The sequence below is a fragment of the Antechinus flavipes genome, chromosome 3, assembly GCF_016432865.1.
Source record: "Antechinus flavipes isolate AdamAnt ecotype Samford, QLD, Australia chromosome 3, AdamAnt_v2, whole genome shotgun sequence".
Lineage (NCBI taxonomy): Eukaryota > Metazoa > Chordata > Mammalia > Dasyuromorphia > Dasyuridae > Antechinus > Antechinus flavipes.
The window spans coordinates 242,231,311-242,243,857 of NC_067400.1; the positions used below are offsets into that span (position 1 = coordinate 242,231,311).

Sequence of the window (12,547 nt, forward strand, 5' to 3'; positions counted from 1 at the left end):
GCTCTACCACCACAAGCAAATGTTCTTGAACTTATTTTATCCTCCATTTTCTCCAAATATATCTGACATAAACAGGTTTTTTTTTTCTGATCTTATTAACTTTACTCTGCAACTTCATCTCATTACTGAAACTATTGTAAAAACAATGTGGCATGGCATACATTGCTAAAAGAGTAATGTACCATATCGTTATATTCACTCTCTATTGTCTGACCTTGCTTCCATGTTCTGTATACATATATGTGTATATATGCTAATGAGTTTCCTACACTCTTCAAAGCCATTGGAGTTACTTCCCAGTATGTACTCAGAATTTCATTGTTAAATGTCTCCTATCACTCCTGTGCTAACTTTCCCAGAAATAGTTTATTCCATAGAATCACTGCTTTCTTTCCTCTAACCCCGTGAGATATGTTTTCTCCAAACACGTGGTACATATCAGGCTACATGCAAATATTCCCTTCTCTTCTATCACAAATGAGGTGGTAGTGGTTAAGAGAAGAATATTTTCCCCATGGAAAACAATCTAGTTCATATACACATCACCCTTGTTTTCTTCAATTTATGAAAGATAAATTTTTACTATAGTAAGAAAAATATTATTAGCTTTGTTGCTTTTGACAGGAAGAGAGAAATATTGCTCCAGCAAATCATTGGATAATTGGGACTTCCCTTACTTCTCTGTTAGTGTGTGGCATGCTTTTTTTATTTCTCCTCAGATTCTTCTATTTTTGCTTCTTCTGTTTAGTTTGTTTTACTCCAACCAATAATAGGATCAATTTTATTTCTCCCTTTGTTAGATATCATCCAAACATTCTCTACCATGCTTTCCCCCAGTTTCAAATCTGATTACACTTAATCATGTTTCTCACTGTTTAAAAAAAAAATCTCATTTCTTTTAAATAAGCCATACTTATCTAGTACCATAATCCTGGAATAAGGGTTATCCAACCAAATCTTTGTGATACCTATAAGTTAAATCTACCTATTTCTATTAGGACTTGATTCCTCATTTCTTGCCTAAACTCTGAGGCTTACTTTCCTTATTTCTTGTCACAGCCTACCCTCATATCTTTCTTTATATTCCTTAACATCTAGATAATATCCTTTGTAGCCTTAAAACTTTTTCTTCTATAGACCTGGAACTATTATCGATAGACCCAGAAATGGTCCTTCAAGTTTTCCTCTGTTTCTTCAACTTTCTCCTCAACAACTTCAATATCTAACCTTTTTCATAAGTCAAAATTCCTTATTGATGAGCTATTTGAGTTCCTTCTTATTTGGTGAAAGTCCTTCTTTCTCCTCAAATTCCCCCTTTCTACCATTTTACTCCAGAGAAGTCAGAACAAAATTCCTACCTCTGAATGGTTGTCATTCTTGGAGTTCTCTCCATCAAATAAAATACCATTTTTAAAGTGCTTAGCACAGTGCCTGTAATATAGTGAGCATTAAAAAAATCTTATTCACTCTTTTCCTTTCTACCTTCTAAGTGATCTTCATAAAATAACTTACCCAGAATTTAATGTAGTACTATACAAGTAGTTTGGCAAATTAAACCTTGTATAAATAATAAAGGGAAGAATTCTCTTTAATAACTAATGCAGTATAAACCAGAAAGGTTATACAATAAATTCCAGAATCACTATCTTAAGAGTACTAAAAGATTGTAGGTCCTCAGCCTACATGGAGATCATGGAAAAACTCAATCTTCAATAAATACTCAGGGAACATGACAACCAGACCAGCCTAGACCTTTGCTCTAGAAGCATAGAAGAGCCCACCCTGAATATTCAGTCCAAATCCAAGAAGTAGGCAGGAAGAATGAGCATCCCACCGTAAAGAACTATTATAGTGGCAGGGAAGCTCAAGACCTAAACTTAAAAAAGGATAACTACAAAACATCTACATGCAAAGCCTCAGAGAAAACACAACTTGTGTACAAACTCAACTACTAGAGTGCCTGGAAAGCAAGAGCTTTTTAAAAATATGATTTAATACATTATTTTTAAACATGGAATGAGTTCAATTGAGGGATAAATGGAAAGAAGTTGATAGTAATGGAAGAATTCAACAAACTCCTTAAAGATTAGAATGGATCAATTAGAAGCCAGTAACTCAAGGGAAAAATAAAAAAGAATTCACAATAAACTCAAAAGACTGAAAAAGTAGAAGAAAATGCAATGTATCTCACAGGAAAAAAGTTTACCTCAAAAACAGATCAGAAGAAAATATTTTAGAATCATTAGAATAATGGCATGCCATGACCAAAAAGAAAAAAAAATACTCTAAACATAATTTTAAAAGAATTTTTAAAAAGTGCTCAGTTCTCTTAGACCCAAGGAGAAAATCGGAAATAGGAAAGGACATATCAATGATCTCCTGAAAAAAGTCTTCAAGTAAAAACACTCAGGAATATCATTGCCAAATTCCCTAAGTTTCCAGATCAAGGGAAAAGCATCCAAATGCTGAAGAACTACTATCACACTGTTTAGTAGCATCCACAACAAAGGGCAGAGGGATTAAATATTCTTTCCCTTTATGGAATACAGTATTAAAAAAAAAGATATTGCCTCATGCCAAAAGTAATTTACTGTATAAACTAAGTATAAAGCAATGGGGGTAGAGTGGGGATCTATTGTGAAATAGAAAACTTGCAAAAATTCTTAATGGGAACTACCATAAATATGTGGAAACTTTGAAATTAAAATATGGGAGTTAAGAGAAACACAAAAATGGTAAATATGCATGAACTCTGATAAAGCAGTAAACAAGAATCAACTTCTTATATTCTGGTATGGGAAGATGATACAAATACTCCTTCTAAACCTAATCATTAGGGATCACAGAACTAGTCTAAGTATATATGGCCTGGGAATGATAGTTTTATGTCTTGATTGTTATGCATCAATGATATTACAAGAAGAATGGAGAGAGAGAAGAAATATACTGGGGAGGAAGGAGAGGGAAAGGAAGGTTAAGGAAAATTGTCTCGCAAAATTATGTACAAGTATATATTAAATAAGGAAATGACAATTTATTTTAGCATATTTGCCAAGAAAATCCTAAATAGGATCAGGAAGAGTCAAACTTGATTGACATGACTCAACAGTAATAATAGATAAATAAATATCTGTACGAACAAGCAGAATATACATATAGAGAACAGAAATGCATTTCACTTTACCAGTATGGGCTATTGTTGGAATTTAAGAAATAATGGTAATAATGATTTTAGAGAAACATGGGAAGACTTATGTGAACTGATGAACAGTGAAGTAATCAAAATGAAGCAAATAATTTATTCAATGACAATATTATGGTAAAATCACATAACTCTGTCAGATTTGGGACTCTTATCTGTATAATGATCAACCATGATTCCAGAGAAATAATGATAAATCCTGTTACAATGTGCTGATGAAGAGATTAAATATAGTGCCAAATGACACAAAAACATTTTGGCCATGACTAATCTGGAAATTTGTTTTGATTGATTATACATGTTTATAATGTCTTTCTTTTGTTTTCAGTTGGGATGAGGTAGGAGTAAGAGTGTGATAAGGTGGATTTTTGTTGTTTGAAACAAATAAAAATGCAATTAGGAAAAAAAGTTAGAAACAATGAATCAAAATGATAGAATTTTAGAGGTCAAGGTCAATGAGAGACTTAATTCTTTCTTACATACATAGATACTCAGAGGATTTATATGATTTACTCAGGGTCATACATTTAGTTAGTGGCAGAGTCAGAATGAATTTACTTGCTAAGAGTTAAGATTCAGAGCAAATGTAAATAACATTGCTAGTGAATAACAATTCCCAGTATACAGTGCTATAGTCTCATCTTTAAGAAAAAATGTAAATTCTTTATGCTAGATACATAAATACAGTTTATGAACTATCTCCTCTGTCCTTTTGGACAAGGTACTTGGAATTGGCATATAGCCATATCCGATTTCTCCATACTGATATTTGGAATAGTTCAGGAGGCTCACTAACAAACTTCATTTCTTGAGAATTATATCAGCCTGATTATTCTCAAGCACATTTTTTGTGTTTTTATTAGATAAGACTTACAGTCCAGACCTAAACATTGTAATAAGTCTTCTCAGGAATGGCCAGAGGAAATTTTCCTTGTTTATTAGTCAAAAGTCAAAAAATTTTTAATTTTAAAAAATCAAAACATCTCCTGCTACAAACTTTTTTTAAATATCTAATCCACAGAATATGCGAATAACAATTGCATATTTATTATCATTACTATATTATCATTAATTTTTAGGGAAGGCTATTCCCATTTCAATAATTGTCTTCCACCTCAAAAGATTAGATAGACTATGCCAGAGCCAAATAAGTTACATTAAAGTTACTTTTCTCAAGTACACATGTAAAATTATTTTTAAACAGTTAATATTTTGAATTTCAACAGTGAGATATAAAAGTGTTTTGTCTTTTAAATTTGAAAAAGGTATTTTTTTAATTTAAAAAAATACTGCTAAAATTTGCCCATAAAATTTTTATCAACAAAAAAATTGAATTATCAATACATTATGAAACATATTTCCAACCATTCTGGAGAGCAATCTGGAATTATGCCCCCAGAGTTATCAAATTGTGCATACCCTTTGATCCAGCAGTGTTTCTATTGGGCTTATATCCCAAAGAAATACTAAAGAAGGGAAAGGGACCTGTATGTGCCAAAATGTTTGTGGCAGCCCTGTTTGTAGTGGCTAGAAACTGGAAAATGAATGGATGCCCATCAATTGGAGAATGGCTGGGTAAATTGTGGTATATGAATGTTATGGAATATTATTGTTTTGTAAGAAATGACCAGCAGGATGAATACAGAGAGGACTGGTGAGACTTACATGAACTGATGCTAAGTGAAATGAGCAGAACCAGGAGATCATTATACACTTCAACAACGACATTGTATGGGGATGTATTCTGAGTGGAAGTGGATTTCTTTGACAAAGAGACCTAACTCAGTTTCAATTGATAAATGATGGACAGAAGCAGCTACACCCAAAGAAAGAACACTGGGAAACGAATGTGGACTATCTGCATTTTTGTTTTTCTTCCCGGGTTATTTTTACCTTCTGAATCCAATTCTCCCTGTGCAACAAGAGAACTGTTCAGTTCTGCAAACATATATTGTATCTAGGATATACTGCAACATATCTAACATATATAGGACTGCTTGCCATCTAGGGGAGGGGGTGGAGGAAGGGAGGGGAAAAATCGGAACAGAAACGAGTGCAAGGGATAATGTTGTAAAAAAAAATTACCCTGGCATGGATTCTGTCAATATAAAGTTATTATTAAATAAAATAAAATAAAATATTAAAAAAAGAAACATATTTCCCTGAGAGTAACATTTTATTTTATTTTAGTTTTACGGGAACCTTATACAGTCCGTGTGGAGGACCAGAAAACCATGAGAGGCAATGTAGCTGTCTTCAAGTGCATTATCTCCTCCTCTGTGGAGGCATATATCACTGTTGTCTCATGGGAGAAAGACACCGTCTCACTTGTCTCAGGTAGAGTGTCGCCCTAAATTTTATTTCTATTGTTCTGCATCTATGATTGGTCTTAGATATGATTTATTTAAAATTTTAAGACTAAATGATAATGCTTATTTCTGTTACAATAAAAAGGAAGTTATATGATTAAGTTCCTTGAGGGAAGAAACGACTTCAATTTTGCTTTCTTAGTCCCAGCATTTATCATAGTGCCTGACATTACATTCTCTTACTAAATTGTTGTTTGATAGAAGTGCATTTCATGTTGATGCTGATTTTCAACTGATGAAGAATTTAAAAATTATTTTTGTACTTTTCATTTACTCATATTTTATTTGTAGTATTAATATGCACTTCGACTGATAGCAAAAAGACATAGGATTTTTGGTACAGTAGAAAAGAATTATTTTAATTTAACAGAAAATTATTTATATTCTGTGTTAATTAGTGAGAGATTTCAAGTGTTATGTCCTGAGTAATATAGCTTTTAGTTTAAACGTTACATATCTATGAAATTCTGATTTTATTTTAATCTCATTGCTTGATTTTCATGCTGAAGATATGTGATTAATTCTATATGATCTTAAAGGGTTTTTATTAAAGGGTGTATTTCATACTAAAACTAGTTACCTTTACAATAAATATTTTTGTTACTAAACAAAGATTCTTTTATATGTTGATATAAATAAATACTATTAATAATAATAATAAAATACCATTAAAATTAGAAATGTTTAATTTATATTTAATTTGTCTTATTCTTCTTAACCCAGTGATATTTTTTTGCTTAGAGTTATGATGGTAGAGTGGACATTATGTTTATGCAGCCGGGCATCTAGAGGTTTATCTTTGAGCATTTAAAAACAAATAAATAGTGTTTTTAATCCAAAAGTTAGGAGGCAATCTGCCTGCTCAAGAATTTAAGAATGTGCTGAATTAAAGGGCTTTAATAAGAATTGCTACTTGCATTTAATTAAGTTTCAAAACTGTGTGATTTGAAAATAGCTTTGGATAATCTTTATTCCCAATTTTGGGCTAATTTTTATATTCTTGGATTTTGACAATTGAGAAAGGGAAAGAATCAGTGCTGGTGGTAAGAACCATTTCATTAAACCACTAGCTTTTCTTTGGGTTCTCTGGGATTTTCAGGTTTCTTTGATAGGTTGGATTACATCCTTGTTGGTATTAGAGAAGGCTGGGCATAAGCTTACTTCTTTGCCTCATTAGTCACTATAAGTTATTCCTCATTCAAGATCAAAGTAGCTTCAGATTATTTTTAGATCAGGGAATCACTAACCTTTTTATAGCTTGGATTTTTGAATAGTGTTGAAATATATAATCCCTTTCTCAAAATATTTTTAAAAAACATAAATTCAAACACATAGGATTTCAAATGAAACAAATTATGTTGAAATATCTTTATAAAAATATTTGTAAGTTCATAGACAACAATATAAAGGATATAATACATACAATATATTAGTATATGTTCAGTGTCTCACTATATTAAAAACAAAGCAAAATTCAGGATCACATATTTATATTTATACACACACACACACACACACACACACACACACACATATATATGTTCTGTGGATCCTGAGCATAGTTACATGTTATCCTTTTTCAACTTGTACATTTCAAATTGTATGGCATTTGGAGACTTTTTTCTTCTTAAAAACAATGGGTTTTTTTAGTTGATTTTTTATTTATTTGTGATTTTGTCTATTACATATTAGATAATATATATGGGTATTATAGAGATATGCTTATACATTGAAATAAAACTAAGTTTGCTATTTCAGTCTAAACAGTAATATTAATGAGGAAGCACATGGCGATATTTATGGTTTTTATAAAAATGAATTTTTTTTTAGGTTTTAAGGCTGCTTATTCAGAATAGGATTGATTCTGAATTTCTGGGTTATGTATGATACTAAACTTGTTTTTGGGACACATAAAGTTATAACAAATATTTAGTAAAGTCTAAAAGAAAATAATGCAAGTGAACCAGGCCTGATTATGTACTTTTTGCTATATCTGTCTGAAATACTCTAACAGTTATTTAATTATATCTGATTTTATAATTGCAATGAGTTCTATTTATATTAATATTATGACAATATAGATCATTATAAACTCAAAAAATGTTCATTGGTTATGATGACTATCTCAGAAAACCAGTTTCTGATGTGTTTTGGGAGTTGGGGGTGCAGTGGTTTTTTTCATGAGAGATAGTTTGTACAGTATGAGGAATCATGGATTTGAATCAGAGGATCTGGATTTAAGTTTGGGTTTTGCCATTTATCAGTAATGTGTAATTACTTGTTCAAGCCATTTAATTACTATAAGTTTTAGCTTCTTCAATTATAAAAATTTTAATAGTAATACCTCTCCTGTCTACCTCAAAAGATAGTTATTTAGTGAAAGATGTAAGTACTTAGGAAACATTAAAACCCCTCTATATAAGTAAACCATTTTGGAAAAGTATACCTTCAAACTGCATTTCTGCATTTTAGCCTTCTTTTTTTTTTCTGGGTAAAAAGGGGAAAGGAGGGAAAAAATGTGATTTGGCAATGTTATTGAACTCTTTTTGGACTTATGGTCTCATCAATCAAAATATGCTCTCCAGTGGTTCAGATAGTAATTCATTCACTACTTTATACATTGAGTGACATCTTATAAATCCTCCATGGAAGGTCTACTCAAAATATAGATTTCTTCTTAAAAAATCAAATGATGCCTACATGGAACTCTTTCTGAATTATTAGGCAACCTTATTTTCTAGTCATATATCTGTTTGATGGAATCCTTTTTATCATTTTTCTCTATGAAGTATATTTTTGGAAATTGAGCATTTTCACATACAACATATGCCTCTTATTCAACCTTTGGAAGACTCAGAAATTTAAGTCTTCAGAGACTGTGGTATTCCACAATTCCTAACTATATAGCATTGATGTTGTTCAGCTGAGGCCAACTTTTTGTGATCCTATTTAGTGTTTTCCTGGCAAAGATGCTGGAGTGATTTGCCATTTCCTTCTCATGATACATTTTACATACATACTGAGGCAAACAGGGTCAAGTGATTTGCTTGGGGTCACACAGCTAGTAAGTATCTGAGATCAGATTTGAACTCATGAAGATGAGTCTTCCTGACTCCAGGCCCAACACTCTATCTATTGTACCATCTAGCCACTAGCATGAATATTGTATTTTTTAAAATGGGCCTTAGTTTTAGGTAGAAAATTGGAATCAATCAGAATATTGCATACTTTATTTTGGAGTGACTTCAATTCTTTAAAAAAAAAAAAACAAACATTTTTTTTTTTTTTCATTCTCAGCAGCAGGTACTTTGGTAAAAACTCAAATTATCTTCATGGTGGCTTTTTTTGAGCAAATATTTCTTATGAGAAATGCAGTTTAGAGGTATACTTTCCCAAATGTTTCACTTGTATTGAGGGGTTTTACTATTTATATTGTCCTTTTATAAGCTTGTACAAGCCATTGAACAGCCTTGGTTCAGCAATTGCTTCATGCCTGATTTTATTGGAAATGCTTTTAGCTTTTTTTCATCAAGGATAATAATTGCTGATAGTTTTAAATAAATATTACTTATAATTTTAAGGAAAACTCCATTTGTTCCTTTGTCTCTAAAGTTTTCAATAGAAATTAGTGTTGTCTTTTGTCAAAGGCTTTTTCTGCATCATACATTTATTCTTTATTTTTCTTCTTCAAATGTGTTTTTTGTAAATAGCAATTGTATGATTCTGATTTTTAATTTATTTTTCTATCTGCTTCTATTTTATGGGTTAGTTTATTTTATTTATTTTCTGTTGTGATAATTTATAATGTATTTCATTCCCTCCTATTTTTCCTTTGTTTATTCTTTTCTTTCTCTCTTTTACTTTTCTAGCTATCCCTCTCTGCAAGTATTTTATTTCTGATAACCTCTTCTTTCAATCTCTCTTTTCTGCTTTCAGTTCCCCCTTTTATCCCTGCCTTCTTTTATATCTCTATAAGGTAAGATAGATTTTTATATCCAATTGAATGAATATGGTAGTATTTCTTTAAGGTACGTCTGATGAAAGCTTAAAGTATTGCCTGCTACCACACTCCAATCTTCCTCTTTGCTAAACTAACTCTTTTTGTGCAGAAATTCACTCCATTCAATTTCTCTTCTCTCATTTTCTCATGAGATCTTACTAACCTCTTAATTTTTTGATATTACCCCATCATACTTAGCTCATACTTGTTCTATCTATTTATCTATACTCTAACTACCCCAATAATGATAAAGTTCATAAGCATTATTAGCATCATTTTGCATAGACTGTTTAATATTATTGAAACTCTTATGTTTTCTCTTACCTTTTTACATTTCTCTTGAGACTTGTATTTGAAGATCAAAATTTTATTCATCTCTGGTTTGATGAGTTTGCTTTGAGTATAAAAATATGTTTAATATGATTACACATGCTTAATTGATGTTGGTTAAGATTAACCTCTGTCTAGGAGAAGAAGAAGAGGAAGAGAGAGGGAGGAAAATTTGGAACACAAATTTTTGTGAAGGTGAATGTTAAAAACTATCTTTGTGTGTATTTGGAAAATTAAAATACCATTAAAATTAGAAATGTTTAAGAATCTTCTATTTTGTCAACATAACAGATTATGTTCCCCTGAAGGATTATATATACCTTTTAAGAGGTGTATATACTCAGTTTCTCTGAGTAGGTGATTCTTGGTTGTAATCTTGCTTCCTTTGCCCCCAAGAATACTTTATCCCATGCCCTTCAGTTCTTTAATGTATAAAAGCTTCTCCTGCTTAATATTTACTATGGTTCTATGATATTTGAAATGTTGTTTTTTGGCTGCTTGAAGTATTTTCTCTTTAGTCTGAGAGCTGCAGAATTTGATTGTGATCTTTCTAGAACTTTTATTTTGTTACCCTTTCAGGTGGTCAGTGGTGATTCTTTTCATTTCCATTTTGCCCTCTAGTTCTAGGATATCGGGGTAGTTTTCTTACTTTCTTATAATATTATGTCCAGGGTTTTTATCATAGCTTTTAGATAGTCTAATTTTTTTTTTAATAATTATAACTTTTTATTGACAGAATCCATGCCAGGATAATTTTTTTTTTTACAACATTATCCCTTGTACTCACTTCTGTTCCAACTTTTCCCTTCCCTCCCTCCACCCCCTCCCCTAGATGGCAAGCAGTCCAATACATGTTAAATATGTCACAGTATATCCTAGATACAATATATGTGTGCAGAACTGAACAGTTCTCTTGTTGCAAAGGAAGAATTGGATTAAGAAGGTAAAAGTAACCAGGGAAGAAAAACAAAAATGCAAACAGTTTACATTCATTTCCCAGTGTTCTTTCTTTGGGTGTAGCTGATCAATTGAAACTGAGTTAGATCTTTTCTTTGTCAAAGAAATCCACTTCCATCAGAATATATCCTCATAGAGTGTTGTTGTTGAAGTATATAATAATCTCCTGGTTCTGCTCATTTCACTTAGCATCAGTTCATGTGCATCAGTTCATGTAAATCTCTCCAAGCCTCTTTGTATTCATCTTGCTGGTCATTTCTTACAGAACAATAATATTCCATAACATTCATATACCACAATTTACCCAACCATTCTCCAATTGATGGGCATCAATTCATTTTCCAGTTTCTAGCCACTACAAAAAGAGCTCCCACAAACATTTTGACACATATAGGTCCCTTTCCCTTCTTTAGTATCTCTTTGCAGTATAAGCCTAGTAGTAACACTGCTGAATCAAAGGGTATGCACAGTTTGATAACTTTTTGGGCATAATTCCAGATTGCTCTCCAGAATGGCTGGATTCGTTCACAACTCCACCAACAATGCATCAGTGTCCCAGTTTTCCTGCATCCCCTCCAACATTCATATTTATTTTTTCTTGTCATCTTAGCCAATCTGACCGGTGTGTAGTGGTATCTCAGAGTTGTCTTAATTTGCATTTCTCTGATCAATAGTGATTTGGAACACTCTTTCATATGAGTGGAAATAGTTTCAATTTCATCATCTGAAAATTGTCTGTTCATATCTTTTGACCACCTATCAATTGGAGAATGGCTAGATTTCTTATAAATTAGAGTCAATTCTCTCTATATGTTGGAAATGAAGCCTTTATCAGAACCTTTAACTGTGAAGATGTTTTCCCAGTTTGTTACTTCCCTTCTAATCTTGTTTGCATTAGTTTTGTTTGTACAAAGACTTTTTAATTTGATGTAATCAAAATTTTCTATTTTGTGCTCAATAATGATCTCTAAGGACTGGTGAGACTTACATGAACTGATGCTAAGTGAAATGAGCAGAACCAGGAGATCATTATATACCTCAACAATGATACTGTTTGAGGATGTATTCTGATGGAAGTGAATCTCTTTGATAAAGAGAGCTAATTCAGTTTCAATTGATCAAAGATGGGCAGAAGCAGCTACACCCAAAGAAAGAACACTGGGAGATGAATAAACTGCTTGCATTTTTGTTTTTCTTCCCACATTATTTATACCTTCTGAATTCAATTCTCCCTGTGCAACAAGAAAACTGTTCAGTTCTGCACACATATGTTGTATCCAGGATATACTGTAACCTATTCAACATGTAAAGGATTGCTTGCCATCTGGGGGAGGGGGTGGAGGGAGGGAGGTTAAAAATCAGAACAGAAGTGAATGCAAGGGATAATGTTGTAAAAAATTACCCTGGCATGAGTTCTATCAATAAAAAGTTATTTAAAAAAAAAAAAAAAAGAATTCTATCTAGGTAAAAAAAAAAAAATAAAGTATCTGTGACACTTCCTCAAAAAAAAAAATAATGGTCTCTAGTTCATCTTTGGTCACAAATTTCTTCCTCTTCCACAAGTCTGAGAAATAAACTATCCTATGTTCCTCTAGTTTATTTATAATCTCATTCTTTATGCCTAAATCATGGACCCATTTTGATCTTATCTTGGTATATGGTGCTAAATGTGGGTCCATGCCTAAATTC

The 12,547-nt window shown here is 31.9% G+C and overlaps 1 protein-coding gene across 1 annotated transcript in view; it reads left to right on the forward strand.

Moving 5' to 3' along the window:
- DSCAM (DS cell adhesion molecule) overlaps positions 1-12,547 on the forward strand; it is an 818,605-nt gene that overhangs the window by 133,069 nt on the left and 672,989 nt on the right. Inside the window, exon 3 of the mRNA XM_051990574.1 lies at positions 5,393-5,539. Within this exon, the coding sequence (XP_051846534.1) occupies positions 5,393-5,539 (147 nt within the window). The remainder of the gene's footprint in view (positions 1-5,392; positions 5,540-12,547) is intronic.